General features: G+C 51.2%; 2 protein-coding genes across 4 annotated transcripts in view; one reads left to right on the top strand and one right to left on the bottom strand.

Moving 5' to 3' along the window:
• Positions 1 to 26,622, bottom strand: part of TG (thyroglobulin) — a 244,300-nt gene that overhangs the window by 60,259 nt on the left and 157,419 nt on the right. The gene's annotated exons all lie outside the window — the stretch shown is intronic.
• The window catches only part of SLA (Src like adaptor), an 81,675-nt gene that overhangs the window by 52,673 nt on the left and 2,380 nt on the right, over positions 1 to 26,622 (top strand). For 2 of the 3 annotated variants that reach the window (XM_057307998.1, XM_026495384.4), the window contains exons 3-8: positions 7,375 to 7,472; positions 15,696 to 15,795; positions 16,494 to 16,580; positions 20,006 to 20,109; positions 22,372 to 22,503; positions 26,180 to 26,312. In XM_057307998.1, coding sequence (XP_057163981.1) covers positions 7,412 to 7,472; positions 15,696 to 15,795; positions 16,494 to 16,580; positions 20,006 to 20,109; positions 22,372 to 22,503; positions 26,180 to 26,312 — 617 coding nt within the window. In that variant the 5' untranslated portion in view covers positions 7,375 to 7,411. Of the gene's footprint in view, positions 1 to 6,010; positions 7,473 to 15,695; positions 15,796 to 16,493; positions 16,581 to 20,005; positions 20,110 to 22,371; positions 22,504 to 26,179; positions 26,313 to 26,622 lie in introns of those variants that run through there. The other variant, XM_026495383.4, reaches the window with a different exon arrangement.

The following is a 26,622-nucleotide window of genomic DNA, read 5'->3' as shown; positions in this document are numbered from 1 at the left end:
CTGAGCACCCCGGTGTAGGACCCTCATGTCTGGGTTGTGAGGAGTGAGCCACAGTGAGGGGCGAGGATGCTGGATGAGTATGCAAATGATGTTATTAGCGAGCTATCGATTTCCATCTTGCTTGATGAGGTTACGAGCCACACGGTTGATTCATGTGTGTGAATAAAGAGCAAAATTAAGTCTTGCTATGAAATGTGATATAGGAAGCAAGTCACTAACTTGACATCCCTGGGCCCACGTGTCCAGGCGACCTTTCGGGTCTGCACGCAAATCTGCCTCAAACTCCTTCTGATGAAACCTGCGTTTCCCGATTATCCGTATTTGGAAGGAAAAGAAAAAGCCTATCCGTATTTATTGTTTTCCTGTTCCGTGTAACTGTGTATCTGTGCAATCGGATATCAAAATAATTGTTTTTACCACTGCTTTTTTCGCTGCCCGTGTTTATGATGTCAGTTTATAGGTTATATATACTTACACCAACCTCTGTGCCTAAAAAGCTGATCTAGAAAAGAAACAAATGGAGAGGGGGCTTTCTTTTTTTCACTCAATGAAATAATAAAGCCAAGCTGGGATTGACTTTGGGCCCATCTCGCCATGCGGGACGCCACATCACACAGACGGCCACCAGGTCCGGGCCCAGAGGCCCTTGCTTACTTGTGGAACATTCACTGTCGGCAGAGAAGCGGGCCACACGGACCCCATGGTGTGCACGTCCTGTAATACCCCCTCTCCCCAGTCCTTACTTGTGAAACCCCAGCAGGGCAGATGCGGCTATGCTCACGTTTGAAATGAAAACAAACAAATGATGGTAGGAGGCTTAGTGAGGTAACAAGGGGTGACATTGAAATTTGCTTCAGCACCAACTGGCCCCAAATCTGGCCTCTTCCCGTGACATCCTAAAATGACCATAAAATGTTTTCTAGGACACATCCATCCTAGTCTTAGGGTAAAACTGAGTCTCCCTGTCAGCCTGAGAGTCTATGAGATTCCTTTCCAGGCACACAGGAGCAGAAGGTGCCAGAACAGAGCCTCACGGACACAGGGGTCAGGCAGAATGGTGGACAGAGTGCTGGACAGGGAGTCATGGCCCTCGTCCAAGCTTCCTGAGTGACCTTGAGCAGGCTGCTTGCCCTCTCCAAGACTTTTCTTTGTAATATGAAGGCACTGAACTGTTATTTTTTATTTGGTGCTTTATGATGTCCTAGGATTGGGTTGTCCCATCAGGAGGAGTAGAAGGGCAGGAGCACTGAACCCCGAGTCCCCCACCAGCAGTTTGCTTTAATGGATTTTTACCTATTAAGTTTCTGGGCAAACTCTTAAAACAGGTTTCAACCAATAGGTTTGGAAGATCCTGGATGAGAGGATACCAAGATCTCCTCCAAGTGGCAATTTAAAACCTCTGATTCTGAGTCAGGCAGGAGGAGGGAGTGGAAGGATGCACGTACTTTTCTGAGCTGGCTGAGGGCCCTGGCCAGTGCCCCCAGGAGCCATGCAGGAAAGGAGAACAAGGTGGGGTTGGGGAGCTGGGGGGGGGGGCAGGCTGTGGCTGCACCTGCCCATAGAGGAGAGCAGGGAACAATGTGGGTCACAGGGCAGATGTGCCTGTTGCGTGAGGTCAGGATGTGGTGGGGTGCCCCCCGGAAATCCTGCGAGATCCTTGGCAGGGAAACCAGCCCACACTGAGCTCCTGTTCCAGACCGCAGGCAGTACCAAGCAAGTCCCAAGTCCACTGGGCGGGTCCCCGGCACCAGTCACTGCGGACGGGTAATTGAGGCAAAAGGGCCATGACCCATCGTCCGTCCCAACTCTTTTCCCATTGTATTTGAGAACCCTGAGATCCCAAGAAGGCGAACAGACTTGCTCAAGTTTGCATTACTTAGCTAGCTGCCCAGCAGCACCAAGAGATCCACCTTGGAGACGTTTTTAGCTGCTTGATTTTACCAAACCTATCTCTGCTTCAGATAGGACCCGTAATTCAATCCTCAAAACAACTCCGCAGGGCATGTATTCATATCCCAAATGCATGGATTTAAAAATCAAGGCTCAGAGAAGTGCAGTAACTTGCCTAAGGACACACAGCCAGGAGCTGTGTTGGGAGCTGGAATCTGAACTCAGGCTTGCCTGCCTTAAAAAGCCTTCCAAGGCTTCCTTATTCTGTCCAAGTCCAGCTTCGAGTTTAAAAGCAATTCACGCATAAGGGAAAACATCTGGAGATTTTAGGAAGGTGTAAATAAGAAATCGATCCATTTACCTTATAAAATCACTCCCCAAAGAGAGCCCTTGGAAACATTTTGGAAATAATTTCCCTTCATATCTTTCTATACATATTTGCATATGCATGTTAATTTTTTACAAAATTGGGATAGTATAAGCTGTGTTTCTTGTTTCTCCCCCCCGCCCCCGCCCCTGTAGCATGTATCAGTTCTTTCACGCTGTGGAAGGGTGGAAAACACTCTGCACGATTCACTCCGGCTCTTTTGGCCACAGCAAGCCACCTAAGAGCTGAGGCCTGGGCGCACCTTCCCGGCCCCTCTCTCTCTCCTGCCCCTTCTGCTTCCCTGCAGCCAGATCCCCAGACATGGGTTCCCAACATGGCCACCTGACCTCCCAGAGACCCTTCCAGACCTCCCTGTCCCTTATATTAAAGTCTCCCCCAAAGGTTTCTGGTCCCAGAAGTTTACTTTGATAACTTTAAAAAAAAATCATTTTTCTGTGAACCAGAGGGCAGGAAAGCAAGGCGGCATTTCATGGAGGCTGAGAGCACAGCTTCTGGAATCTGACAGAGCTGCTTTGGAGCCCAGGCTTTCCTCTTACTGGTCATATAACCTTGGACAAGTGACAGAATTTATCTCACTTCTGAAAGGGAGGTGTTGTGAGCGACAAGGATATGATGGCTAGAAAATGCTTCGCCCAGTGCCAGGCACGGAGTAAGAGCTGATCAGCCACGGTGGTGGTGGTGGTGGTGGTGGCTCTGGGGACTACTGCCGCCGTTGGGGTCCGGGTATGTCGGACGGATGAGGTTCCCCACTGGGGACATCACGCTTCCACACCTTAGAAGCCGGTCACGTAAGTGGACGTGCAGCCACTCTTTGTGGAGGGACTTTCTAAGGCCAAAGGGAAGGCTACATCCCTAAGTAGATTTTTATATTAATTAAACCTTGTCATCAAGGTTTTCCAACTGTTCCTGGTTTTATTCAAGTCCAGATTCGCCTTCTCTTGGCTATGTAGGGGTTCAGGCTACTCGCCCTTCAGACAGCGAGGCCGGGCATTAGAAGGGTAAAGTGGATAAAGTACACAGAACGGTCCCGGGATGCCATCCCGGAGTGGAAGGTTCCAGAAGCCTGCCCCCTCTATTTATAAGATAATGCAGAACTCACAATGAAAGGATCCCTGATCTGGTCACACAGAGACCTAGCCAGAGACAGGCCGCGGGCAGGCACCTCCCACACCCCCTGTGGTAACTCCCTGCGGCCGTGGGACCTCTCCCTGCCATGCATCTGCACAGCCCAGAGGTTCTTGGAGATCTTCCCTCCTCCCTGGAGAGAGGCAGCCGCAGGGCCCCCGGGGAAAGGACAAGGGACATCGGTGCTGAAATCAGGAGAGGTAGGTGTAGATCCGGCAGCCCTGCCCTGCACCTTTCCAGCTCTCTGCGTGGACAGGTGAGCTCAGCAGCTGACCCCCACACCGAGAAGGTGGAGGAGGAAGTCGACCTCCTAGGGAAGCTGGGTGGGTTAAAGGCAATTGCCCACCAGAAGGTCGAGCACACAGGAACGACCTTCCCTTGACCTTGAAGAACAAGAACTCGGGGTTTGGATTCTGTAATGGAACTTGATAAGAAAAGTGATGACGGTTCTTCTATTAATTGTTTTCAAAAACTCACTAAGTGCTAGGGTGCCTGGGTGGCACAGCGGTTAAGCGTCTGCCTTCGGCTCAGGGCGTGATCCCGGCGTTATGGGATCGAGCCCCACATCAGGCTCCTCCGCTATGAGCCTGCTTCTTCCTCTCCCACTCCCCCTGCTTGTGTTCCCTCTCTCGCTGGCTGTCTCTATCTCTGTCAAATAAATAAATAAAATCTTTAAAAAAAAAAAAAAACTCACTAAGTCTTGATTCCTAGAACTAAAAGGGGCTAAGTGGCTCTGTCTTCGGAGACCATCTTTTTCACTCCTCTCATTTATCAGAAGAGTCAACTGTGGCCCAAGTTCATGCAAAGAAAACAGCACTGGTCCCAAGATTAGGGGGGAGCTAAGAGGCAAACGCTAGCTCTGATCCTTGACATCACAAAGGAAAGGGAGAAAGAAACCAAATGTTCAGAGCTAATGTTAATTAACTCATTTCTCTTTTGCCCTTTCTTTATTGTTCCTAGAAGCAATTATGTGTCTCCTACCCTCTCTCCCACCTCCAGCCCCTGCATAAAACTGTCACAGATTAAATCAGATTGCTCAGCCTTTTCATTAGGGAGACCCTGGCTCTTGGTCTCTGGGGGCATTTTCACTCTGCTCAAATGAAAGCCTCTCGCAGAGAAGTTAACTCCTTCCTAGAGAAACAGGAAGCCAGTGAACAGACCACTTGGGGCTGTTGAGACCTTTCTCTGAACAGCGCGGGATATGGTGGGCTGGTGCTTGAGTGCCGACCAGAGACGGAAGAGACCAGAGTGCGAGAAGCAGGGCTCAGGGAGTGTGTCAGACCTCTGGGACCTACCCGACCTTTGGCGTGTCACCACCCTGGGTATGTTTCCTTTCTTGGATGGACCTCAGTTTTCCCACCTGAAAAATGCAAGTCTCGAGCCTTTCTTTTTCCTGTTCCCGATCGCACGAATCCCCCCAAATCACACACCTATGCTTGAGAAGAATTACAAAGTTGACGGGAGGGAGTGAAGTCAGAATTCGCTTTGATAGACAACAAAGTCTTTTCTTCCCCATGACTTTTCTGGAATGGTAGTGTGGAGGAAGGGAAGAGGGGGGCATGAAGGCGGGAGGCTGTTGTCCAGAAGGGGCTCCGAGGGGGAAGATGGAGTGGGAGGGCCAGGTCACTGGTACGTCTGCGGGATGGGAGTTGACACCCAGTGTGGGGCCGGGGTCAAGGCACAATCCCTGGTGTTTAACTGATGCTACATGCAAGGGTCAGGGAACAGAGCAGCATTGCTAGGGGAGTCAAGCGACGGCGTGGTGCATTGTGGTGTGGGGACACGTGGGAGAGGAAGAGGGACGAGACCAGCATGCATGTTTCAGAGTTCTCCCCAGACAGGAGGTCTGCCAAGACCTCTGCCCAGCCTGTCCTGAGAGCTTTCCCCAGGCCTTGGAAATGACAGGGAATCTGAAGGTCTGGGGTGACTGGTAGGCTCCAGGAAAGCATGGGGAGCAGGACGGAGGTGGCAGAGGGCCCTGGGGACATCTCTGCAGCACACAGGGGGGCACAGCTCTGTGGGGGACATTGGCTCCTCATAGTCAGAGGCTACATTCTTTGCTCCTTCCCCAGGGACTCAGAATGGGCACGCATTCCCCTTCGGGTGGGTGGGACCACAGGGGCCTGCCTTTTTCAGGGTGCTGGCTCAGGGCCCAGGACCGAGCTGCAGGGAGTGAGGCTCCCAGCCACTCCACTGGCATGGCTTTTCAACTAGGAGCTGGGGACACTGTCTCTGCCTCCTGGAGCCAGCGTGATGCTGTTAAAACCTGCCTGGCTTGCAAGAAGGGTCCTGCCAAGGTCAAAGGTGTTGTTTGGCTTTATGGGGCCAGGGCAGGGGGTGGTAAGATGGGGAAAGGAAGGGCTTACATCAGAGGGGCCACACCCTAGAACTATCTCTGTTGTTTGCAGTCAACAGGATCAGAAGATGGGGTTCTTAACTTTGTGCGAGCCATTCCAGCCACACTTTCTGTGGTGCGTTATGGGCTTAGAGTTCTTGCAAGCTTGCGATTATCTTAGGAAGAGTACGATTATACTATGAACTATTTGAGTTACGACTGATGAACTATTCATGTAAATATTTCAAATATATTAACTTTCAAAAAAACTAATTTCTTGTTTCCCAGTGCACTAAGTACCCCATCTTCCCACCTCCTCTTCACTAAATTAGGAAGCGATACAGACCTCCCTCAATCTCTGGAAGGCCTTGCTGAGAGCATAGATCTTTCCAGAATCTGCTTATGCAGTGCATAGAGGAAGGATTCAAGGCCAGGGTGGGGGTTGGGTTGGCTGACTTCTGGACCCTTTCAAGCTACTCAGTTCTCCACCCTAAACTGCAGACAAAGAAAGGGGTGGAGTGTAAATTTGCAGTTGGGTGGGACACCAGCTGGGGGACCCTGCCCTTCCATTCTCCTCTTTACCCCCAGGAGACAAGGAGGGCTCTATGGGTGGGGCCCTCTTCTCCGTGCTTCAAGGATCCCAGGAAGACACATTTTCTGTAATCACCTAAGCTCCCTTCTAAAATGTTCCTTTGAGGGCCCAGAATTTGAATGTTTTTATCATTATGGACAATCGGAAAATACACTATAAATTGCAATCATTAACAGGGATTTTAGGCCAGGCCATGTTCTCAGTGCTTCTCGTGCTTTATCTGTTAATTTTGCAGCAACGACCGAATGTTGTTTCATTATTGTCCCCTGCAACAGGCAGGCAGAGGTCAATAACTTGTCCAAGGTCACCACGCTTGGACGTGCAGAGCCGGAATGTGAACGAATATGGAACAAACTGGAGGCCCAGCCGCAGCCATTCAAACCCGTGACCTTAGATACATTCTTACCCTCCCGGGGACTCAGTTGCCTTCACCGAGAAATGGGGTGAGGGATGCAGGGACTTGGCAATAATCAGAAGTCACAGCGGATGTGCGAGTGGGGCACGCTGCAAGCACGCAGTGCTGGGATGGAGTTTCCCTTCTTTACTGTGGGTGAGAGCATGCGGAGGAACGCACGCACACAGGAGAAAGTCTTGCAGAAAGTAGCCTCTGCTCCCCCACCCCCTTGTCAAGCTGCTGCCTCCTGGGGTTTCAGGTGCTCCCAATTCCCCATGCATGGGGGTTGGGGCGGGGTCCTGAGTAGGGGGGAGGGGCTGCAGCCCCTCCTAAACGCCCCTCACCTTGCACACAAGGCGCCACGGGCTGCTTTCCGCCAGCCAGGGTGCAGAGGAATGGAAACTTCTGCCACCAACAGCATTTGCTCGCAACTTCCCTCTCTGTGGTTTTCTCTGTCATTCCCTTGATAAAAGACGCGGAGCTGAGCAAATGTAACCAACATTCACGAATCTCAACTTCACATGAAAACACCCGCCCCTCAAGAAGCGAGCTGCTGAAGAATGATGCACGATGTACTCTAAACTGGGTCATTCTTCACCCAGAGGGCTCGGTGCGTGGCTGACTTGCTGTGTGTATCCCCTGTGCTGTAGGCTTCGAGCATCTTCGACAGCCCAGGGAGACAGAGCGATGGGAAACAGTATGCGATCCACCCCAGCACCTCCCGAGAGACCTGTGCCCAACCCAGATGGTAAGTCTGGCTTCTTGGGTCTTGGGTGTGATGCTTAGCTCCATTGCTCGAGAGCCGGGGGCCAAGACTGAGCGACAGGGGTGCTGACAGTTTTTGAAACAGGGCACGGGGTGCAGAGGCGCTCCTGGTGCCCGTCTCTCTCGCCTTCTCCTGGTTAGCAGTTCAAAAGATTGAGTAGTGCTGCCCTGAGTGGCTCCTGGGCTGCTGGCGTTGTGCGGTGGACCACTGAGAATAGCTCGTTCCACCTGTATTTGACAGGTGGGGAAACTGAGGCTCACTAAGGAAATGTAATCCGCTATGGGAAGAGTCAGATTTCCAACCCAGGCCAGTCTGATTCTGAAACCTAGGCTCTTGCTTACCCACCCTGCCCGCCAGCCGCGACATAATATCGTGGGTTTAATATAATCACAGCTCTGCAAAAGCTTTTGATGAAGCTAGACACCAGCTCGAGGAAATCTTCCTGAAAAGAAAGGAATCCTGGGTCCCACTGGTAGGATCACAGGGCTAGCCATTCTAGGGGGAGAGCACAAGAACACAGGTTAGGCGACGATGACAGAGGTCAGCTTCCCGCGGCGCTGCCAGGTCAAGGCAGACTCCTGAAGCGAGGAGCCCTCCAGAGACTGGCCAGAGAGCCCTAACAGGACATCAGCTAGCAAAAGGCAAAGACTGAGAGTAAAGCCCCTTTTTCCCTGGGTCGGGTGGTGGTGTGTGGGTCCTTGAGGGGCTTGGGAAGGGAATGGTCAGGAGCTCAGGTGATCCATCCGTGCCCCCAGGGTGAGTCCCCTTGGGACATTTCCACCTCCTATCTGATGTCACGGCACTGGTGCTCAGTCTCCCTCTGCTAATGCCCTGCGTCCCCGCGCCCCCCGCAGCCCTGCACCCTGCAAAGTTCCCACACACAGATGTGCCTGCTGAGAGCAGACAGTGCCAGGCACCCTGCCTCTACTGCTCATTCCACGACGTCTGTGGCCCTTTCAGAAAGGTGACAGGCGCCTTCTCATTGCTTCCACAACGGAGACATCAAGTTGTACATGGTCTCATGACCCCTCGGATGCTCCCAAGGGAGCGAGCAGAGACCCTGCCGCCCAGCCCTTCACTCCAATCAGATGCTGGGCAACTCTAGTGGTTGTCTGTTCCAATGCCCCTCCTTAAACCTAAGGGGGAGAGGACCAAAAGAACGTTCTCTGGGACAGAGGGGATGGAACCTTGTGATGAGGCAGGGCAGCCGATGCATACTCTGGGCCCCTCGGCCTCCCATGCAAAGCTCAGAACTGTGTTCCGGCCGTGCCCGCTGCTGCCAGGGGAGAGCCTGGGCCCTTCTCCCACCTTCTCCAAACCACCTCAAGTCACAGCTTCCCCTTCTGGTCACGGCTACTTGTAGAAAACACCCCGGGGCCCACGCCGGCGCGGGAGAAACACACCCACCCACCAAGGCCATTTTGTACTGTGGCCTCTTGCCCCAGGGCAGGGGGGGGGCATGCTTGAGCAAACCCCATGAAAACACGGGTCTCCAAGGGCTCGCTCATTTGCCTTTAGTTTTTGAATGCAAATTCTCATGAAATAAGTTTCTCTTTTTCCACTGTGTGGGTGGTGGGAGGTCACCTCGAAAAAGGAGGTAGAGAGGTCTCCCCAGCCCTCCACCCCCTGGTGAAGAGAATTCCCCAGGTCGGACCCAGTGTGTGATCCAGGCAACCACATCAAGCATGAGCAGCTGCCTTTTCCATCCCCCACCCCTGAAAAGTTTCCTTTGTGATCAGTCCTAACTTGATTTCCTCTTTTTTTCTTTCTTTTCTGACATCCACTCAAAGAAGGGAGAGGAAAGTGGTTGCAGTGGATGCTGCGTTAATTAGTTTCTCGCCAATGCATGCGGAGGGTTCGGGTTTTCATGGAACAGGCACTCGTGCTTACTCCTGTGGTCAGGCTCCAACACCCAGGCGGTAGTGCCGGGAGCTGAGTGCTTTAGGCCAGCACACAAGTGGAGCTTCCTCTGACATTAGCCTGAATGGTGGAGAATTAAAATCACCAAAAGCCCCAGGCCCTACACAGGGATCAGCGGGGGGCCTACCTGTAAACTGCTAGACAGACACATTTTCTGAGCTTGTAGGAGCATATTCTTTTCTGGAGCCAGGACGGTGAATGCCTTGGAATGTGGCTTTGTCCATCTGTTTGCTCCCAAACTAAGCTTTCCAGAACATTCCTGATTACTCTAGTTCCTGGAGACTAGTATCACAAAACCCACAGAGGTAGGAGGGCTTGATGGAAATGGGGCAGGCCTCAGAGAAAATGACCTTACAGAGCTTCCAGTACTGCCCCTGGAAGTCATTTGACCTTGAGTGAGTCACTTAGCCTTCCAGAAGAAGGGCAGGGCTCAGCTTTCAAATGGAGAGCAGGACAAACCTCTTCTCACAGCAATGACAGCACAAAGTAGCTACCTGAAAAATGTGGGGGGAATCTCTTTTTTAAACTCAATGGGGGTCACCTGATTGCACTAGGTGATGTCTAAATGCTCATCCCCCCCAAAAAAAGTTTTAAAGCAGTCGAATTGGGGGTTCCATGACCTGCTTGCCAAACACCCCAAATAACTCATTTTCTCTACAATTCTATCCTTATTTCAGACTCTGGCTCTGTCCCAGACACAGTACAGAATTGAGTAAGACCTAGGGAACGCCCATGTAGCTGGGAAATGACATATTTCTACCTTAAAGACAATCTGAAGGTACAATTTTCCCCCCACCTTACCTTTTTTTTTCCCCCTCCTCACCTTTTATCACCCTGACTTAAAGTAAGATCTCACTGACAGAGGTCATAATGCAAACCCACACACTGCTGAGACCCCCTCTGTGCAAGCATGGAAATCACGCTAAGCAGGGCATTTACATAGCATCTAGGGTGCTTCCCCATGGAAAGAAGACATGGGAGGGGCTCTGAGGAGGAAGAAGGGGGCAGGGAGGTCTCTGACCCCGCCTGGCACTTCTCAGTGAACGATTCTCAGGCCACCTGCATCAGAGCCTCTGGAAAGTTGTCAAAAATGCAGATTGCTGGGCCCCACCCCAGATCTGCTCATAAGAATTCGATGATGGTGGACGGAAACAACCCATGGTATTTCTTACAAGCCCCCTGGCTTCAGCCAGAAGCTTGCATCCCTAGACCCAACTTTTAGTCCTGCCCCTACTCTTCACACACAAGGAGAGATGAGAACAGTCCGTTTGTCTCCGTAGGGTCCTTCTGGTCTGACTTGTAAAACGACAGGATGACAGGAGTGACGCTGCTTATAATGTGTCAGACATGGTTCCAAGTGCTTTCCACGCATCCGCTCTCCCTCCTCACAGCAGCCGCAGGAAGTGGTCGCTATCACAGACAGGCCAGTGCGTGGAAGGGAACCCGCATCAGATGTTTGACTAGATGCACCTTTCCCACCTGGGTCTTACTCATGCCACTTCTGGCCCATAAGATTATGGTCTAGGTGGAACGTGACCGTTCACCTGTTCACACTGAACGTACATCTCTGCCCTTGCCATGGAGACCATACAAAATACACCTCGTCCACCAAACCAAGACCTCGCGGTGCTTGGAATGGGGCTAAAGATTTTTTTTAAAGCAAATTAACATAAAGAAAGACACCGCTAAGTAAACAGTAGTGGTCTTCAGTAGCACCAGGAGAGCAGGTGGCCAGGGGCAGGGTCTGTGCCCTTTGCTGCGAGGTGACTGGGTTTTGAGACCAGGCACTCAGCTTGCTGCCGTGTGCTCCTGAGCCAGTCTCCACCTCGCTGTGCTGTCTGAGAGCCTCGGGGTCTGCTTGTTCCTGATGTGCCCCGTCTCAGAATGGGGCAGCCAAGGCGTGGGACAGAAAAGAACTCGTGGACCATTGTGTCTCACTTTTCAACCCACAATACACAACCCACAGGTACAACCTGTGGTTCGTGGTGACCTCCTATCAGGCCAGTCTGCTCAGCCCTGTCTGATTGGTTCGTGGTGTGTGTATATTTCCTATAAAAGACGCTCAAAGCGAGGCTTGCTTTGACCCTCGGGAGGCTATGGATTTGGGCAGGCTTCAAGGGAGTGTGAAACCAGAAGCTGAAAGCGTTGGGCTGTTTAGTTCCTTGCCAGCCAACTGCACCCAGCTGCTGGTGCCAACGTGGGGGCCTCATTTGGAGTCAGCCTTTGTCCCAGCCTGTCAAGGAGCGAGTGCTAACTGGGGAGAGCCTGGTAATTACACGCCAAGGAGAGCTCTGTGGCCTAGGGACACGGCCAGGAGCTTAACAGCCCTCATGCTCTCACTGCACTTCTAAAAACTCTCCCAGCCTTTGTTTCTTCATTTTTTAAATAAGAATGTACACTCCCTAGGGTTGTATGGAGCATTGGGAGTCCTGAAAGGCTGGTTTTGCTGGAATTATAAATGGAATCTACTGAAAGGTTTTTAGCATTTAAAAAGAAATGGTAATGATTCTAGGAAGAATAATAAATGCTAAAAAAAAAAAAAAGGCCTGTCCTCCTTTGACCAAGTAATATCTGAGACTAGTAAGTTCTGCTTGGGTCTCCTTCCTTTTTTGGATTCGTTTCCCATTTTATATTTTTGTACAGTTCGTTCAAAATGACGCATTTTCAAGTTAAGCCATCAGTAAATATTTGGTCTTCCAGATTTCATCTTCTGTTCTGCATCAAATGGAGTCTGTTTTTAGAAGAATAGAATATTTTCAAATTTACACATTCAGAGGTTTTTCAAAATTCAGGACACCATTGGCTGAAGTTGGTCTTGGACTACGTAATGCTAATCCCACCCATCCCATAAGCATGATATTAGCACCCGCCACCCCGGCCCCCTGTGGAGGCGGGTTCTGTGCATATGTTGAATCATGAATCCAACCCCAATCGTACAGGGTAGATTTCAATATTTCCCATTTTTATATATGAAGAAATCAAGCTCAGATGGGTTAAAAATACATCTCTCCCCAAATCACAGAACAATTAAGTGGCAGAGGTGGGATTTAAGCCAGGTCTGATTGATTCCAAAGCCCAGTCTCTCTTCTGAAAATCCTCTCTGGATTTCTCACCTATGCGCGGCACACTTCTTCACTTGCTTTGTTTCCTTATGTTAAATCTGCGATAATCCCCTCCGTGCCTCTCCTCGAACCAATCACTTATCTGATTTAATGCCAGGCCTCAGCCCTCCCCAAATCCTGGGGCTCCAGGAGGACCTAACAGTGCGTTTGCGCTCTATGAGTGACGTTGACTTTCCGACTCTGTATGTACTCTACCACGGGGGACTGGTGAGACAGGTGGCAGGGATGGGCCTGAAATCCCTTGCAAAGGACCACACCAAGGCCATCAGTTTTAAGCAAAAGCCCCACTGTGAGGCTTTCTCAGCGACGTGGAAGTGTTACAGCTATAAAAACATCGCTATGACGGAAATTCCACAGGAAGCCCCATGCTGTTATTGTGAAATTGAAACTCTCCAGCCCCTGAAGCCTCTTTCCACAATTGAGACAATTGTTTTGATAATGGGATCTTGTTTTTGTTTCTGTTTTTAAAGCAAGGAAAGGCGGTTGTTCTGTTTCACAGTCTTCATGGTGAATCAGACACCAAAGCCCCAGCCCCGCAGAGACGCAGGGTCTATCTATTTCAAGGTTCTGTGATGGTCGCAGATAGCAAACCCTGTGCCTCTCCTTCCAGCCTTGTTTTTCACTAGGGGCTGGTTCTGTGATGACTGCCCACCACGCTGGTGCCACAAATCAGGTTTCCTTCCCTTGGACGGCTTTAGGCAGCACGACGGCAGCGTTTAAGAGCCCAGTAGCACGGGGATGTCTCCTTGTCTTCATTCCACAAAGCTGCCGTGAGAATCTGAGATGGGACAGCAGGTGCTAGACGGGAGCTGCAGGACAGCTGCTCGTGGAGTTCACACTCACTCCCCCAGCGTCCTACAAACTCCAGAATACAACCTGGGTAATCCCTTCAAAGGAAAAGCCTAGAACCCCGGGTGGGGGGTAAAGCAGGAACACCAGGCAAACCTCCTGGGGGTGGGAGGGATGAGAAAGGGGAGAGCAGGTGTTTTCCTGGCAGAGGAAGCAGCCTGTCCGCGGGCTCTGAGGACAGGGCATCCCGGCAAATTGAGAAGAACACGACGGCCCGTCACACTGCTCCTGAGCAGTGGACACCATGTTAATAAGCGGCAGTTTCATATTTGAGGCCATTAGCCCAGATTTCTGTCACGAAAATGTCTCTCAACCCCTCGTTTTCCAGACCAACGCAGGCCCCAGAGGGGAAGGGTGCAGCCACACAGAGTGCAAGGTCAGCCTCGGGATGGGGACTGCTTTACTGGGAAGCTGACCAAATCCTCTGTGTTAGGCCCCCCTTCACTGGCACCGCAGCTTCCTAGGGACTGTACCCGGTTTTGTATTTGCAATTTCTTTTCTGTTCTTTTTCTTAAAGAGGATTTCCAAATTTGCATGAGCTTCATGCCTCACAAAATCTGGATCCACCCTTTATCAGAACTCGGGACTTCTGGCTTCAAGCCCAAGAGCTGTGCTGCCTCCCACTACTGAGCTGGGGGTCCCGGCTACACGAGGAAAAACTTCTTTTCTTTTTAATCCAGCAAAGCAGAATGGGAGGGAGGTGTCCCCGCAGGCTCTGGGGAGGCTCCGATGTTTCAACCATTCCCTGGCCAGGCCCTGCTCCTTCTCGTGGGGCCTGACTCCTTTCAGTGACTACAGCCAGCAGGAATCACTTTTGGTTTCCATTTCACGCCTAAAAATGCTTGTTTTATCTGCTTTATTGCCTGTGGCTCAGCTTCCCCAAAGAACAGTACATCTAAATGTGCTATTCCATGGTGATAACCAGCTTCTGATTCACTCTCACACATGCTACTGCTGACGCTGTCTTTGGGTTACTCTGTCCGGGCGCTGGTGAGCCGCAGAGTCCCGGACATAGGAGTTGCAAGGGGCAGGGTCTAGAAGTCCCCGCATGGGGGTGTCTGGATCCCAGAAAGTGGCCAGTTTGGGCTACCAAGCCTGCCATGCCCAGGGCTGGGATTTCTCCAGGTTTTCCGGGGGGGGGGGGCAGGTGATGACCCTTCCCACAACAATGTATGCATTTTCTAGAATGTGAGCTCCGTTTGAGCAGGGAGACTTGGCTTGCTTTGTTTGCTGTGTCTGGCGCAGGGTAAGTGCTTAGTGAACAATTGCTTAGTGAATGAATACATGGTAAGGTACCCAGAATTTTGAGTTCAGATGCCCAGCCAGCAGATGGAGAGATAAACCCAACGTCATAGCAAACAGGTGCTGAATCAGCCCATTTGTAAGGTAGATTATTTCCCAACAACTGTACCCCAGTATTACCGTGCATCTAATGCGCCCAAATTCCAGCAAACCGCTAGGGCTGTGTAAAACAGGACTTTGCTTAGTGCCAAAAAGTGAATCATATGTTACCACTCCTTCTCTAGCTGACGGTAAGCTGCACTCACAGGAACCAGACAGCAAGCTTTCCTGTTCAAAATGTCACCAGAATTAACTTGCAAAGTACACATGATGAAAAGTAGTTATTTTCTCCCAACCCCACCCCAAAGTCCCGCTTAAATTGACCCCCAGCATGGTGCCTTATATCCTACAAGGAAGGAGTGCTTTGCGGAGTTCAGAGTTAGAGTCTTTGAGTCCCGGTGGGTCCTCAGAACTCATGCAGCCCAACCATGACACACCCTATCCCAGTATGTGATGCATGGGGACCCACAAGCCCCAGGGAGGGTGAAATAAAAGATGCTTTTCTGGCTCCTTATCATTCATGGGGCGCTGCTGCATACTTTCACCTCATCTCATATGGACCCTGGAGTGAGGTAGTATTAGCCCCACTTTAAAGATGGGGAAATCGAGGCTAGTAGGCACCTGGGGACTTGCCCAAGATCACAGGGATCAGCAGACACAGCGGCAAACCCTGAAGCCAGATCTCATGACTTCAGCTCAAGGGCCTCAGGATCCCCACTTCTCAGAGGAGAATGTCAGGGCCAAGGTGGGCTTGCTAATGGGAGGAGGTTACTGAACTTGGGGTTCCTCTGAGCTCCCTGTGCCACCATCCCTGCAGAGAGGAGGGCCTGCTAAAAACTGTTGTTCCGAAGCAAGTCATGGATCTCTGGCTGAGAAGTCCAAGGGAGGGACTCATCTTGGCCCTCCCCTCCCTGGGGTCGGTGGCCTTTCGGTTCCCTATGAAGGAGAACCCACCTTGCCTTTGTTTCCCCAGGACTGGACAGCGACTTCCTGGCCGTGTTGAGTGATTACCCATCTCCTGACATCAGCCCCCCCATATTCCGCCGAGGGGAGAAACTACGAGTGATTTCTGAGTGAGTTGGCTTTCCAAATGTTTCACAATCCCTTAAAAAGGGTGAACTCGACTTGAGTGGGAATCATTAGATTTTAGCTATAGTTGTCCAACTCCACTCAGGCCCTGGTCCTATTGTGAGGTGAGATATTTGGCCCACAGAGCGGATCCTAGTGCTTAATCCCTAATACTGCCAGTGCTCTAAAACCTTCAGTGGCTGCCCATTGTCTGGTGGGTTAAATTTAAATTCCTTACTTGGCTTTTGAGATCCTTTACGGTCCAACCACTGCTTCTTACATTGGTCTCATCTTCCACCCGGGCAGTGCTGATATTATAGACCAGCGCCGTGGGGGCTCAGGCAGGAGGACCCGGGGGTCTGAGAAAGTCTGATGATACTGCCTTCCAACCTGCTGTCCTTCCATGACTCAAATGGGCTACAGAACAAATAGGGGGCTCTAAGCTCCTTTTATTTAGATTCTCACTGACACAGACAAACTATCTTGGTTATACTGCAGGGTGTGATTCTGCATAGTAAACATTTGTTTTTAAAAGGCCCCCAATTCTGGCACATCTGCTGTGGATCCCCAAGAGATGGCTAGTGCCAGCTACACGGGAAGGGTTCCTGCCCTACGTGCCCCAGATAAAATCTGATTCCTCTGTTCCTGCATTCGCTTTGCCACTCACACATCCACCCTCTCCCGTCTGTCCTTGTTCTTCCAGCGAAGGGGGCTGGTGGAAAGCCATTTCCCTCAGCACTGGTCGAGAGAGTTACATTCCCGGAATATGTGTGGCCAGAGTTTACCACGGGTGAGTACATTTCTGAAAGACATTGATAAAGCGTGATATTGATGCTAGCTATGCGTGAGCCCTCACAGAGAGATTGCACCGTGGAAAGGAAGTTTCGGGAAGGTCACTCTTACTCTTGCTCAGTCCATAAGGAAGGGTGTCACCTTGGCGAACCCCTTGCTCTATCTGAGACTCAGTTTCCCCATCAGTAAGACAAAGGAGCTGGATCTTTCGGGTCCAATGCTGCGTTCCTGGCAAGTAACGATAAACAGCAATTGTGATCAAAGAAGCACAGCTGCTAAAAGTCAGCCTGTCTGTCTACTACTGGGTATTTACCCCAAAGATGCAGACGTAGTGAAGAGCAGGCCACGTGCACCCCAATGTTCACAGCATTGCCCTTCAACAGACAAATGGATAAAGAAGATGTGGTCCATATATACAATGGAATATTACTCAGCCATCAGAAAGAACAATTACCCAACATTTGCAACAACATGGACAGGACTAGAGGAGATAATGCTAAGTGAAATAAGTCAAGCAGAGACAGACAATTATCATATGGTTTCACTCATTTATGGAACATAAGGAATAGCAGGGAGATCGGTAGGAGAAGGAAGGGAAGAATGAAGGGGGGGTAAACAGAAGGGGGAATGAACCACGAGAGACTGTGGACTCTGGGAAACAAACTGAGGGCTTCAGAGGGGAGGAGGTGGGGGACTGGGATAGGCCGGTGATGGGTATTAAGGAGGGCACATATTGCATGGTGCACTGGGCGTTATACGCAAACAGTGAATCATGGAACACTACATTAAACGCTATTGATGTACTGTATGGTGACTAACATAACATAATAAAAAATTTTTTAAAAAAGTCAGCCTGTCTGGGTTGCAGTCCTGCCGCTGTCCCCCACAGGCCGTGCGACAGTGGGCAAGCTACTCCACAGCTCCTGTCTCAGCTTCCTTTCTCCAACGTCAGACAGATCCCAATACAGAATGACAGGAACGATAATAGATAGTAAGACCAAAGTACAGGGCTGTGAGGATGATGAGATGGGTAATACGTGGATAGTTCTTGCAACAACGCCCAGCATCACAGTAAGCACTTGGCACATCTTAGCTAGATTCTCATCAAATCCAGAACACAGAGAACACTTAGTGCCCCAAACGCTTATGTAGCCAACTTGACAAATGGAGAAGTCAGGCAGAAAAGGAGACATTCGAAAGAATCAGGCACGGCAGAGGAGCAGACAAGCACACTGTCTTCCCCTGCGGGTGTGCAGACTGGGGGCTCTGGAGGCCAGCACCCCTGGGCTGGAATACGCATAGCTCGGCTCCCTGGCTTCCACGGCAGGAGCCCCCCACATGCGCCAGGGGAAAGTTACTTCACCTTCTAGACCCCCAGTCTCCTCATCTGGCAAGCTACGGAGGCCAGACCTCGGCATACAGGAAGGAAGAACGAAAAGCATCATTTTTTTATTTGGAAGAATCCAGAAATAACCGCTTTTACACGCTCACACTTGGCGAAGCAGAGATAACTGCCTGCGTATTTTGCAGAATGTAAATCCGTGCATTTCATTGCAATGTCACGGGTTGTGATTATGAATACCAAAAGCCATTTCTGAGCCGAGGATGATGAAGGGGAGCAGAGGTGGGACAAGAGCGGCCATGACAGCCATGTTCTGAAAGCGATGTCAGTCACGTAACTCTTCCACATCAGCTGCGTGTCCCTGACCCATCTGCTCATCTAGCAAACATGCATCAACGCTTTCCTGTTGAAGGTGTGCTGCTGTGTGCTGGCGGGGCTCGGGTGGCGGGGAGCCTGGAGGAGTAAGATGTAATCACAGCCCACTGGAGCTTCCAAACTCATAGATGCAATAAATGTCTTTAAACTATCGACTTAGGAAGAGAGGTGGTGCAGGAGAATGGCTATGGAATTCGAGGTCCAAGGAAAATGCATTGAAGTCTAGCTTACCAGTTGCTGCCATACAGTTACTTGGACACATTACTTACTCACTCTGACCCTCAGTATCTTCATCAGTGAAAGGGAGACAAGACTACCTGTCTTAGGGGGTGTATGTGAGGATCAGATTTCAATTTGCACGATGCCCATAATTAGTATTCACACATGGTTGTCATTACTGTTTTTCTCGTATTCGTTTTTATGAGTGGAATTTCCTGGAAGGACTGGGGAGGATGAATGTTTGTCTCAGACACTAAGATAATTAATATGCATACATTGTGCAGAACTAAGGGGGTAGTTAAAATATTAGGCTAAATCATGATCTTAACAGCAAAAGCACTCTTGGAGGCTAGTCCATAAATAAGCAGTATCCGATTATACATCTACGGTCTTATAACAGTCTCACAGCCACGGGGCTAAAAGGACTCGCTGGCGTCCTTGGTGATGCCAAAGGATGCGATGCGGCGCAGCATTAATGTTTGCCACTGCATGCACTAGTTCAGACTGGGGATTAAAAGCCAGGGTTCAGTCCCTGAAATAGGAAACTGTTAAAAAGGAGGTATAATTGCTTCTGAGTACAACCCCAGCCAAGTGCTAACAAAGCATTTCTTCCACACTGGGATCTGGCTGGGGCTGCTCTGAAAAAAGGAGGAAGCCCCCACTTCCTTAGAACATAGATTCCTTTGTGCACGGAGCTGCTTTTTTGAAAGCATTTTCAAGAGTGTTGGCTGCCGTATGGAAGGTGAACATTCTGTTGGAAAGCTGGACCACAGTATTACAACTGCTTTTTTTTTTTTTAACTGTTAAGTGGGGGAAAAAAACCCAAGAAACACATGTCAATGCATCGCGCAATGACAACTTTGTTTAAAATACATTGAACAAGAGAAGACAGGAGGGAAATATAATGAATGCAAAGTGAGGCTTGTTAAGTTGGTGGAATTATGCACCACCATGTCTTCCTTGTGCCCATTTATTCATTCAGAAATACACACCGAGCTCGATACCGTGGACACAAAGACGGAACCCAAACAGACAGACGTAGTCGCTGCCCTCGTGGGGTGGTCAGGGAGCGGTGGGGCAGCGAGAATACAAGGCAGAGACCTTAAACTAAATGCCACATAGGTTCCTTTTTGCGGTTTGGAATTCTTCTATGTCATGTAAAACAGAACGGGCACGGACCAGCTGGCATTTGAGAACAAGATGAGAAGGATATTTTATTCATCTTTGTGGCCTCCTTGTCTGATGTAATACCTGGCATGCAGTGGGCACTCAGGAATTTTATCTGAAAGATTAAAAGAAGGAAGGAAGGAAGGAAGGAAGGAAGGAAGGAAGGAAGGAAGGAAGGAAGGAAGGAAGGAAGGAAGGAAGGGCCAACTGCCCACCTCTTTTTAATCCCAACAGTTTTATACGAACTGGACCTTGGTCTGAGTTCCGCACTGCCTGCCTGTTGGGGGTCAGGACACTCATGCCTCCCTTCTACTTCCCAGCTGGCTGTTTGAAGGGCTGGGCAGAGACAAGGCGGAAGAGCTGCTCCAGCTGCCAGACACGAAGATGGGCTCCTTCATGATCCGAGAGAGTGAGACGAAGAAAGGTGAGTGGCCCCTGACTCCCCTTTCCCTGCTACGGCTGAGACGAGCAGGTTTTGTTCGGGGCTGACTCATGACACGGCTCATTTTGCCTCCTCCCACAACACATGCAAAGCCATCTGGTCTGGTGAGCTCCCTGCAGCCCACACAGCCCCGGAAAGGCCAGTATGAAAGCTAGGGGCCTAGACAGGGAGCAGAGACCTGGAAGGGCGAGGCCACGGCCAGACTCAGTGAGCCCCACAGGCTCCCACTGGGAAACGTCCCATCAACTGGGAAGCAAAGCAAACAGCAGGTGTAGGCAACACTGGGCCCCGGCGAGCAGGCTGGGACTAGGCCTGGCCCACGCGCTCAAGCTCTGTGCCATGGGCACATTGAGTTCTCCGAGGCAGTGCCATTCAAACATAACTGTGTGTATAGTGCTATTGCTACACAGGAGGCCTTCGACATTGGTTTCCACTGTGCCCTACAATGAATTCGGACCGCGTAGAGAATCAGGTCGGGTAGATGTATACTCTTACACACTCACCATGATCGCCATCGTTACAACTTCCTTATGTCTTACACATTAAGTAATTCAGTGAAAACAAGTAGCAGGGCCCCTTGTCACAGTTCAGAGCAAGGGCTCTCTGTTCTAGTTTTGGCTAGGCATTACTGAGAAGGCGCCTGTCTCACTAAGCCTGGGTACCCTTTCCTAGAGCATGGGATTGACACTAGGAAGGTGCTTTGCACAGTATCTGGGATGTAGGGAGCACTTTAACTCACAGGAGCGAGACACTCACCAGCTAGGGCTTTCCCAGACTAACTAAGAATGACACCATTTCAAAAACAGAAGGTACGTTCAGGTTCTTAGCCTGCTTCTTGTCTCTTCAATATCGAAGAAGAGAAGATGCGATATCTGAGAATATTTCCCACGTGACCTACTAAGGGCCGGTGCAGCGTGGTGCTGGAGCCCTTCACCAAAATGGGCATCAGCCTTACTGTGGAGAAGCAGGGACCATCTATCTATGGTAAAAAAATTGAAGAACAACTTTTCTCTCAAACACTCCAATGTGCTAGGGGAAAACAAGAGCAAAGCAGAGACCACATTTCCCGCGCATGCCCTGGCAGTCCCCAGAGGTGGGAGACCCAGACTCAGAGAGGACTTCTAAGCTGGCATGGCCAAGCGAGGGAAGAACCCAGCTGGAGGTGCCAGAGCTGATCTAAAAATAAGGACGCTCTCAGGCAAATCTGCAGCCGAGCCGGGGCTGGGGCCGGGCTGGCGGCGGGGGGTGGCAGGCTCTGCTCCCTTGGGTATGCAAAGTTCTAATAATTTTCCACCTGCCACTTTTGACCTGCTCACCCTACTTCCAGTTCCTGTCAGTGTTACAGGAAGACACATGTTGGACTTCAGAGGGCAGGCCTGGGGCAAAGGTAGGAATGCCCCTCAGGATGAGGGTCAGACCCCAAATCTGCCATTTCCAAGCTGCGTGCCTCTGGCCATGGCACTCAGGCGCTCTGAGCCTCGTTTCTGCATCTATAGCATATCTGGGGACAACACCTGGAAATAGCTTAGCCCCTGAGCAGCCTGTAGAGACAGCAGAGACCCAGTAAATGCAAATGTCCTCCTCCTCTCCCCATCTACTGAGTGTTTTCACTCCTGGGACCCAAAGGACAGAGCAGAAGGGATCTAGGTCCCAGTCTCCCACTTTTCACTTGGGGAAATCAAGGCTAGGAAAAGGGAAGGTGCTTGCCCAAAGTTCTGCTCTTCCTAGCCCGCACTACCCCACTACCTTTATGGCACTTAAGGAGAAATGGCATGTTTGACACGTTTCTTAGGGATACCCAGAAAAAGTCTTAGCTGCCAGTTTTTCCAAATTTCTGAGAAAACCAAGCATAAGGTATAACCAAGAGGGAGGAAGGACCGGGAAGTGGTATGACATGGTGGCTTTCCGGAAAAGGATGTAGGAGCTCCCGCAATGGTAGGTTCACAGAGCTGAGAGTAAGCAGGTGCACCTGAAAATCTGTATGGCTGATGCAGTTACAGTGACTAGCGCAGCGGGGCCGCTAAAGGAGCGCGCGGCTGTGGTCTCTGCAGAGTGACAGCAGTCCCCGAAGACGGGGTCCTAGCCACTGATCCTCCAAGTGCAGGAGGGCATGTCTACCGGGTATTCTTGCTGCATTCCCAAGCCTGAGGAAGTCTCTCCATCGCCGTGCTGGGGGGGCTCTCCAGCCGGCCGCCCTCGGGGGGCCACGCAGGATGCCTCTGACACGCCCTCCATCTCCCGCAGGGTTTTATTCCCTCTCCGTGAGACACAGGCAGGTGAAGCATTACCGAATTTTCCGCCTGCCGAACAACTGGTATTATATCTCCCCGAGGCTCACCTTCCAGTGCCTGGAGGACCTGGTGAATCACTATTCTGGTAAGAAACACCCCACGGGGACGGATCAATGAAGCCCCTCTTGGCTAACTGCCCCACGGTGCCTGTGTCTAGGATGGGCACGGGTCCCTGACACATGCCAGGTGACTGACTTGGCTCTCACCCTGTTCCCTTAATCCACTCTTTTCTTGTTAATGCAGACTGTAGATTTTGAGCCAAAACAGGCTGCCTGTGAAGGCTGTGTAAGCAGCTAATCTTGACCTCACCCTCTTTTTACCTGCAGATGGAAAGAAATAGGATGCCCCAATATTTGCAACCACAAACAGCTGGCACTTCCTTAAGTGGACCCCTGAGGCTTTGTTCTAAAATGCCACTCATTTCCCTCTCTGCCTGGCAAAATCCTCCTCAGTTTTTGAAACAACAGGAAGCCACCTCCTTGATATGCCTTAGGAGTCAGAATTGACTGCCTGTCTTCTCAGCTCCCGTGCACGCTGGCCCTTCCCTCGAATGGGGTCCCTCTGCCTCGTGACCCAGTGGCCTGTGTCCTAGTCTGGCTTTTCTGGCAAGCTCCTAAGACCGGGGCTGCACTTTGTTCAGGGATATGCTTCCCCGGGCCCAGGAGGGAGGTCTCAGGGTTCCACACAGGCCAGGATGGGGAGTGCCCTCCAAGACGGCAACAGCCGAGTGAGTTTTGATGAAGGTGATGGGGAAGAGTAGAGTCAGAAGAGATCAGAGTTAGACTGCGACAGGCGCGAACACCAGGTCAGGACGTGATATTTTACCCCATGGAAAAGGGAGAAATAGTAAAAAGTTGGCTCTGGAACCTCTCTGTTCACATCCCAGATCTTCTGGGCAACCCCGAGCTGGTTGGTCGCCTTCGTGCCTTGGGGTATCGTGAGGAACCCTTGGAGTAGTGCAGGGAAAGCACTGAGGGGGGGCCTGACACATAAAAGTGGGCTCCTGCTCACATTGGCCTCTGTCCCTCTGACCAGCACACCTCCTTCCTCCTCCCTTCCCCAGCCTATTGGAGGGAGGAGGGTTGCTTTCACTTTGCATGTGTCTTCCCACTTCCCGTTCCAGAACTCGCACCCCTGGGTATCTCTGCTAGCGTTCTATAGGGTGTGGGGTCTTGAAGGGCGTTTTAAGGTGAAAGGAGCCCAGGGGGCCTGGGTTATCACACCTGACCAGTGAGAACAAGGGCAGGGCATGGAGGAGGAATGGCCTCTTGGGAGACACGGGCCCAAGCTCAGATCCGGGCTCTGTGAGACATTGGGAAGAGACCCCCACCTCTCAGAGCCACAGCGCCCTGTTCACAGAGGTGGATAGCCACAAACCCTGGCGTGGTTGCCATGACTAGACTGTTCACGTAACATGTGCCCTAATGTAATGTAATTACGGAATGGGGCAGATGCAAAGTAAGTGATACCAAATGTTACTTCGTTGATACCTGGAAACCTAGCAGCTTAGCTAAGAATGAAAGAGGAAGGGAGTCCTGGAGATAGGCAACTTTTACTGATTATGAGTAAAGGTTGGTTGTGGTATTTGGCTTTTAATAACAATCATCGGAGAGGTGGGGAGACCGTAAGTTTTGCATAGACAAAAGCAAACACGAACAGGATACTGCCCCAGCAAAGACTGTACAGATTGGGAGACCCACAAGGTGTCCAGGCCAAGAGCACCCAAACAGCTTGCCCCAGTGCAGGAGCAGTGCCTTCCAGAAATGCGTCCCTGGACCGTGTCAGTGGCCTCCTGTGCCCCTGGGGACCCCCAAGTGGAAACCACGTGGCCAATTTTACCTCCCTCCAGATTCTACCTAGAGACCCAGAATCAGAAAAAATGTGCACTAAGGGGTCTGAACAGATGTCTTCGTGTTCCAGGTGGCTTATATTTGTTACCTGGTGCCTTGGGAAAATTCATAAACATCTTGGAGCCTCAGTTTCTTTATCTCTAAAATGGGGACTTTAGTCCCCATGCCTCTTACGAGACTGTTGTTAGGACCAAACACAAAACCATAAGTGTAAAGATCTGGCCCCTAAAGGATCCCGTGCATGGTGGTGACTGAGAGGACAAGAGGGAGTAGGGCACAGGTCCCCAAATATGGCCAAAAAGCAAAGGGCTGAAAAGGGGGACCCCTGAATGTACAGTGGTTGGGAACCCAGGCATGTGAGAGGATTGAGCATTCTGGAAAATTCTACAGAGTGGAGAGACTGAAGGGAGTGTGTCCAGACTCGAGAGACGGATAGGACCTCTCTCTCCCCCATTTCAGAGGTAATGTGTTGCCTTCGTAACAAGTGTCTGGTTCCGAGTCACCGAGGCAGGTTTGGACCACATCTCTGCAACCTTGAGCAAGTGACTTGACCCCAGGCTTCCTCCTTCTCCAAGTGGCTGTAACGACACTGGCTGCTCAGAGCTGCCGGGGCCTCGCTGAGATGAAGTGTGGGGGCTCGCTCAGCACTGTGCTCAGGGGGGCTGCTGGAAGTCTGGTTCTTTTACTCTTTGTGGGGATTCCAGCTTGCCCGCAGGGTTAACCGCTCACAACCCCCCCTGCCCTGCCCGCCTGTGCCGTCTCTTGGCGACGGTCCCTGCAGTCTCTCTCTGGCTCCGTCTCCCTCACCCCCTAACCCAGGAGGTCGTTTCAATTTCCAGCCTGTAACAGAACATTATTTCAGATGCACATCTGATTAAGCTCCCCTAACCTCAGGGTCTAATCTCGCATTTCTCGGGCCAGTGTGGGTGGACATTCGAGTTCACGGTGAAAGTCAGACGGCGCACCAAGAAACAAGGGGTTATTGGCTGCCACACTCTGCTAGCCTCGGTTTGCTGCCTCAGCTACAACCTCCTTTTGTTCCTTGGCAAGAACACCCAGAGCTCCTTAAATAAGGTGGGAGGCGGAGACGGTCCAGAGGTGCAATGTGTTCCCTAAAACCTGGTGATGGATCAGCTCCAGGCCAGAGGGCTCTGTCCTTGCTGCAAGCCAGCAATGTCTCATGTCCTCAGCCATTGAAGGTCCCCTGCACCGGGGCCTGCAGCCTGAACAAGGCCATAAGGAGTTCCCCCACCTATAAGAACATCAGTGGGGCACCTGGGTGGCTCAGTCAGTTGGGTGTCTGCCTTCGGCTCAGGTCATGATCCCGGAGTCCCAGGATGGAGCTCTGTATCTGGCTTTCTGTTCAGTGGGGAGTCTGCTTCTCCCTCTAACCCTCCCCCCTCTCCTGCTCTCTCATTCTCACTCTCTCTCAAATAAATAAATAAAATCTTAAAAAAAAAAAAAAAGAACATCTGAGCACAGCCACAACCAAGGCTTTCCCACAGCCATGGGAGGCAGAGGCTAGACCCTGATACTCCTGGAGAGATGAGTGACCCTCGGCGGAGGCGGGGGAGGGAAGGGGGCAGAACAATGGATTATTTTTCATTCTCTTTGTGCTGTGTTTTGATTCACTATGGGGGGGGGGGCGTCACTGAAATCCAAACCCAAGTATAGTTGATTCTGGATCCAACCTTACTACCCCACCTGCTCCGAGCTAAGCCCACCGCGTATTCAGGACACATTAACACTGCTTAAACAGCTCTCTGCCCTGCCACACCTCTTTCCTATCTTGGCCTCAGTTTCCCCATATGAACAACCAGGGAGCTGTCCTGGATGGTGCCTGAGGCCCCTCACCCCTCGCTGGCTGGGGCATCCCAGGGTCACTCACCAGTTGTCTGCTTCCCTCCTTAGAAGTGGCTGATGGTCTCTGCTGTGTGCTGACCACACCCTGCCTCACTCAGAGCTCCGCCACCCCGGCGGTGAGGGCCCCTGACTCGCCCGTCACCTTGCGCCAGAAGACCTTCGACTGGAAGAGGGTGCCCAGGTGGGGTGTGCTCTGTGTGTGTGTGTGTGTCCTGCATGAATGTATGACCCCCCCGCCCCCAAACCAGTGTGGGAGCCTGACAGCTAAAAATCTGGCAGGCTACAGCCCACCCCGTGGAAAGCCGAGCCAGGCACTCTGCAACCCTCGGAATCCCACTGGTCCCTGGGAGGCAGACCCAGCTTCAGGCCTCACCGTCATTGCATTTCATAGGATATCTGTAGTTGGGCGTTACTGAGTTATCTTAATCAAACACTGATCCAGACATTCCATTAGCAAATTCAAAGAAAATCAGAGATCAGATTTGCCTGGG

The sequence above is a fragment of the Ursus arctos genome, unplaced genomic scaffold (genome assembly GCF_023065955.2).
Source record: "Ursus arctos isolate Adak ecotype North America unplaced genomic scaffold, UrsArc2.0 scaffold_6, whole genome shotgun sequence".
Lineage (NCBI taxonomy): Eukaryota > Metazoa > Chordata > Mammalia > Carnivora > Ursidae > Ursus > Ursus arctos.
This window is presented reverse-complemented; position numbering and strand designations above follow the sequence as displayed.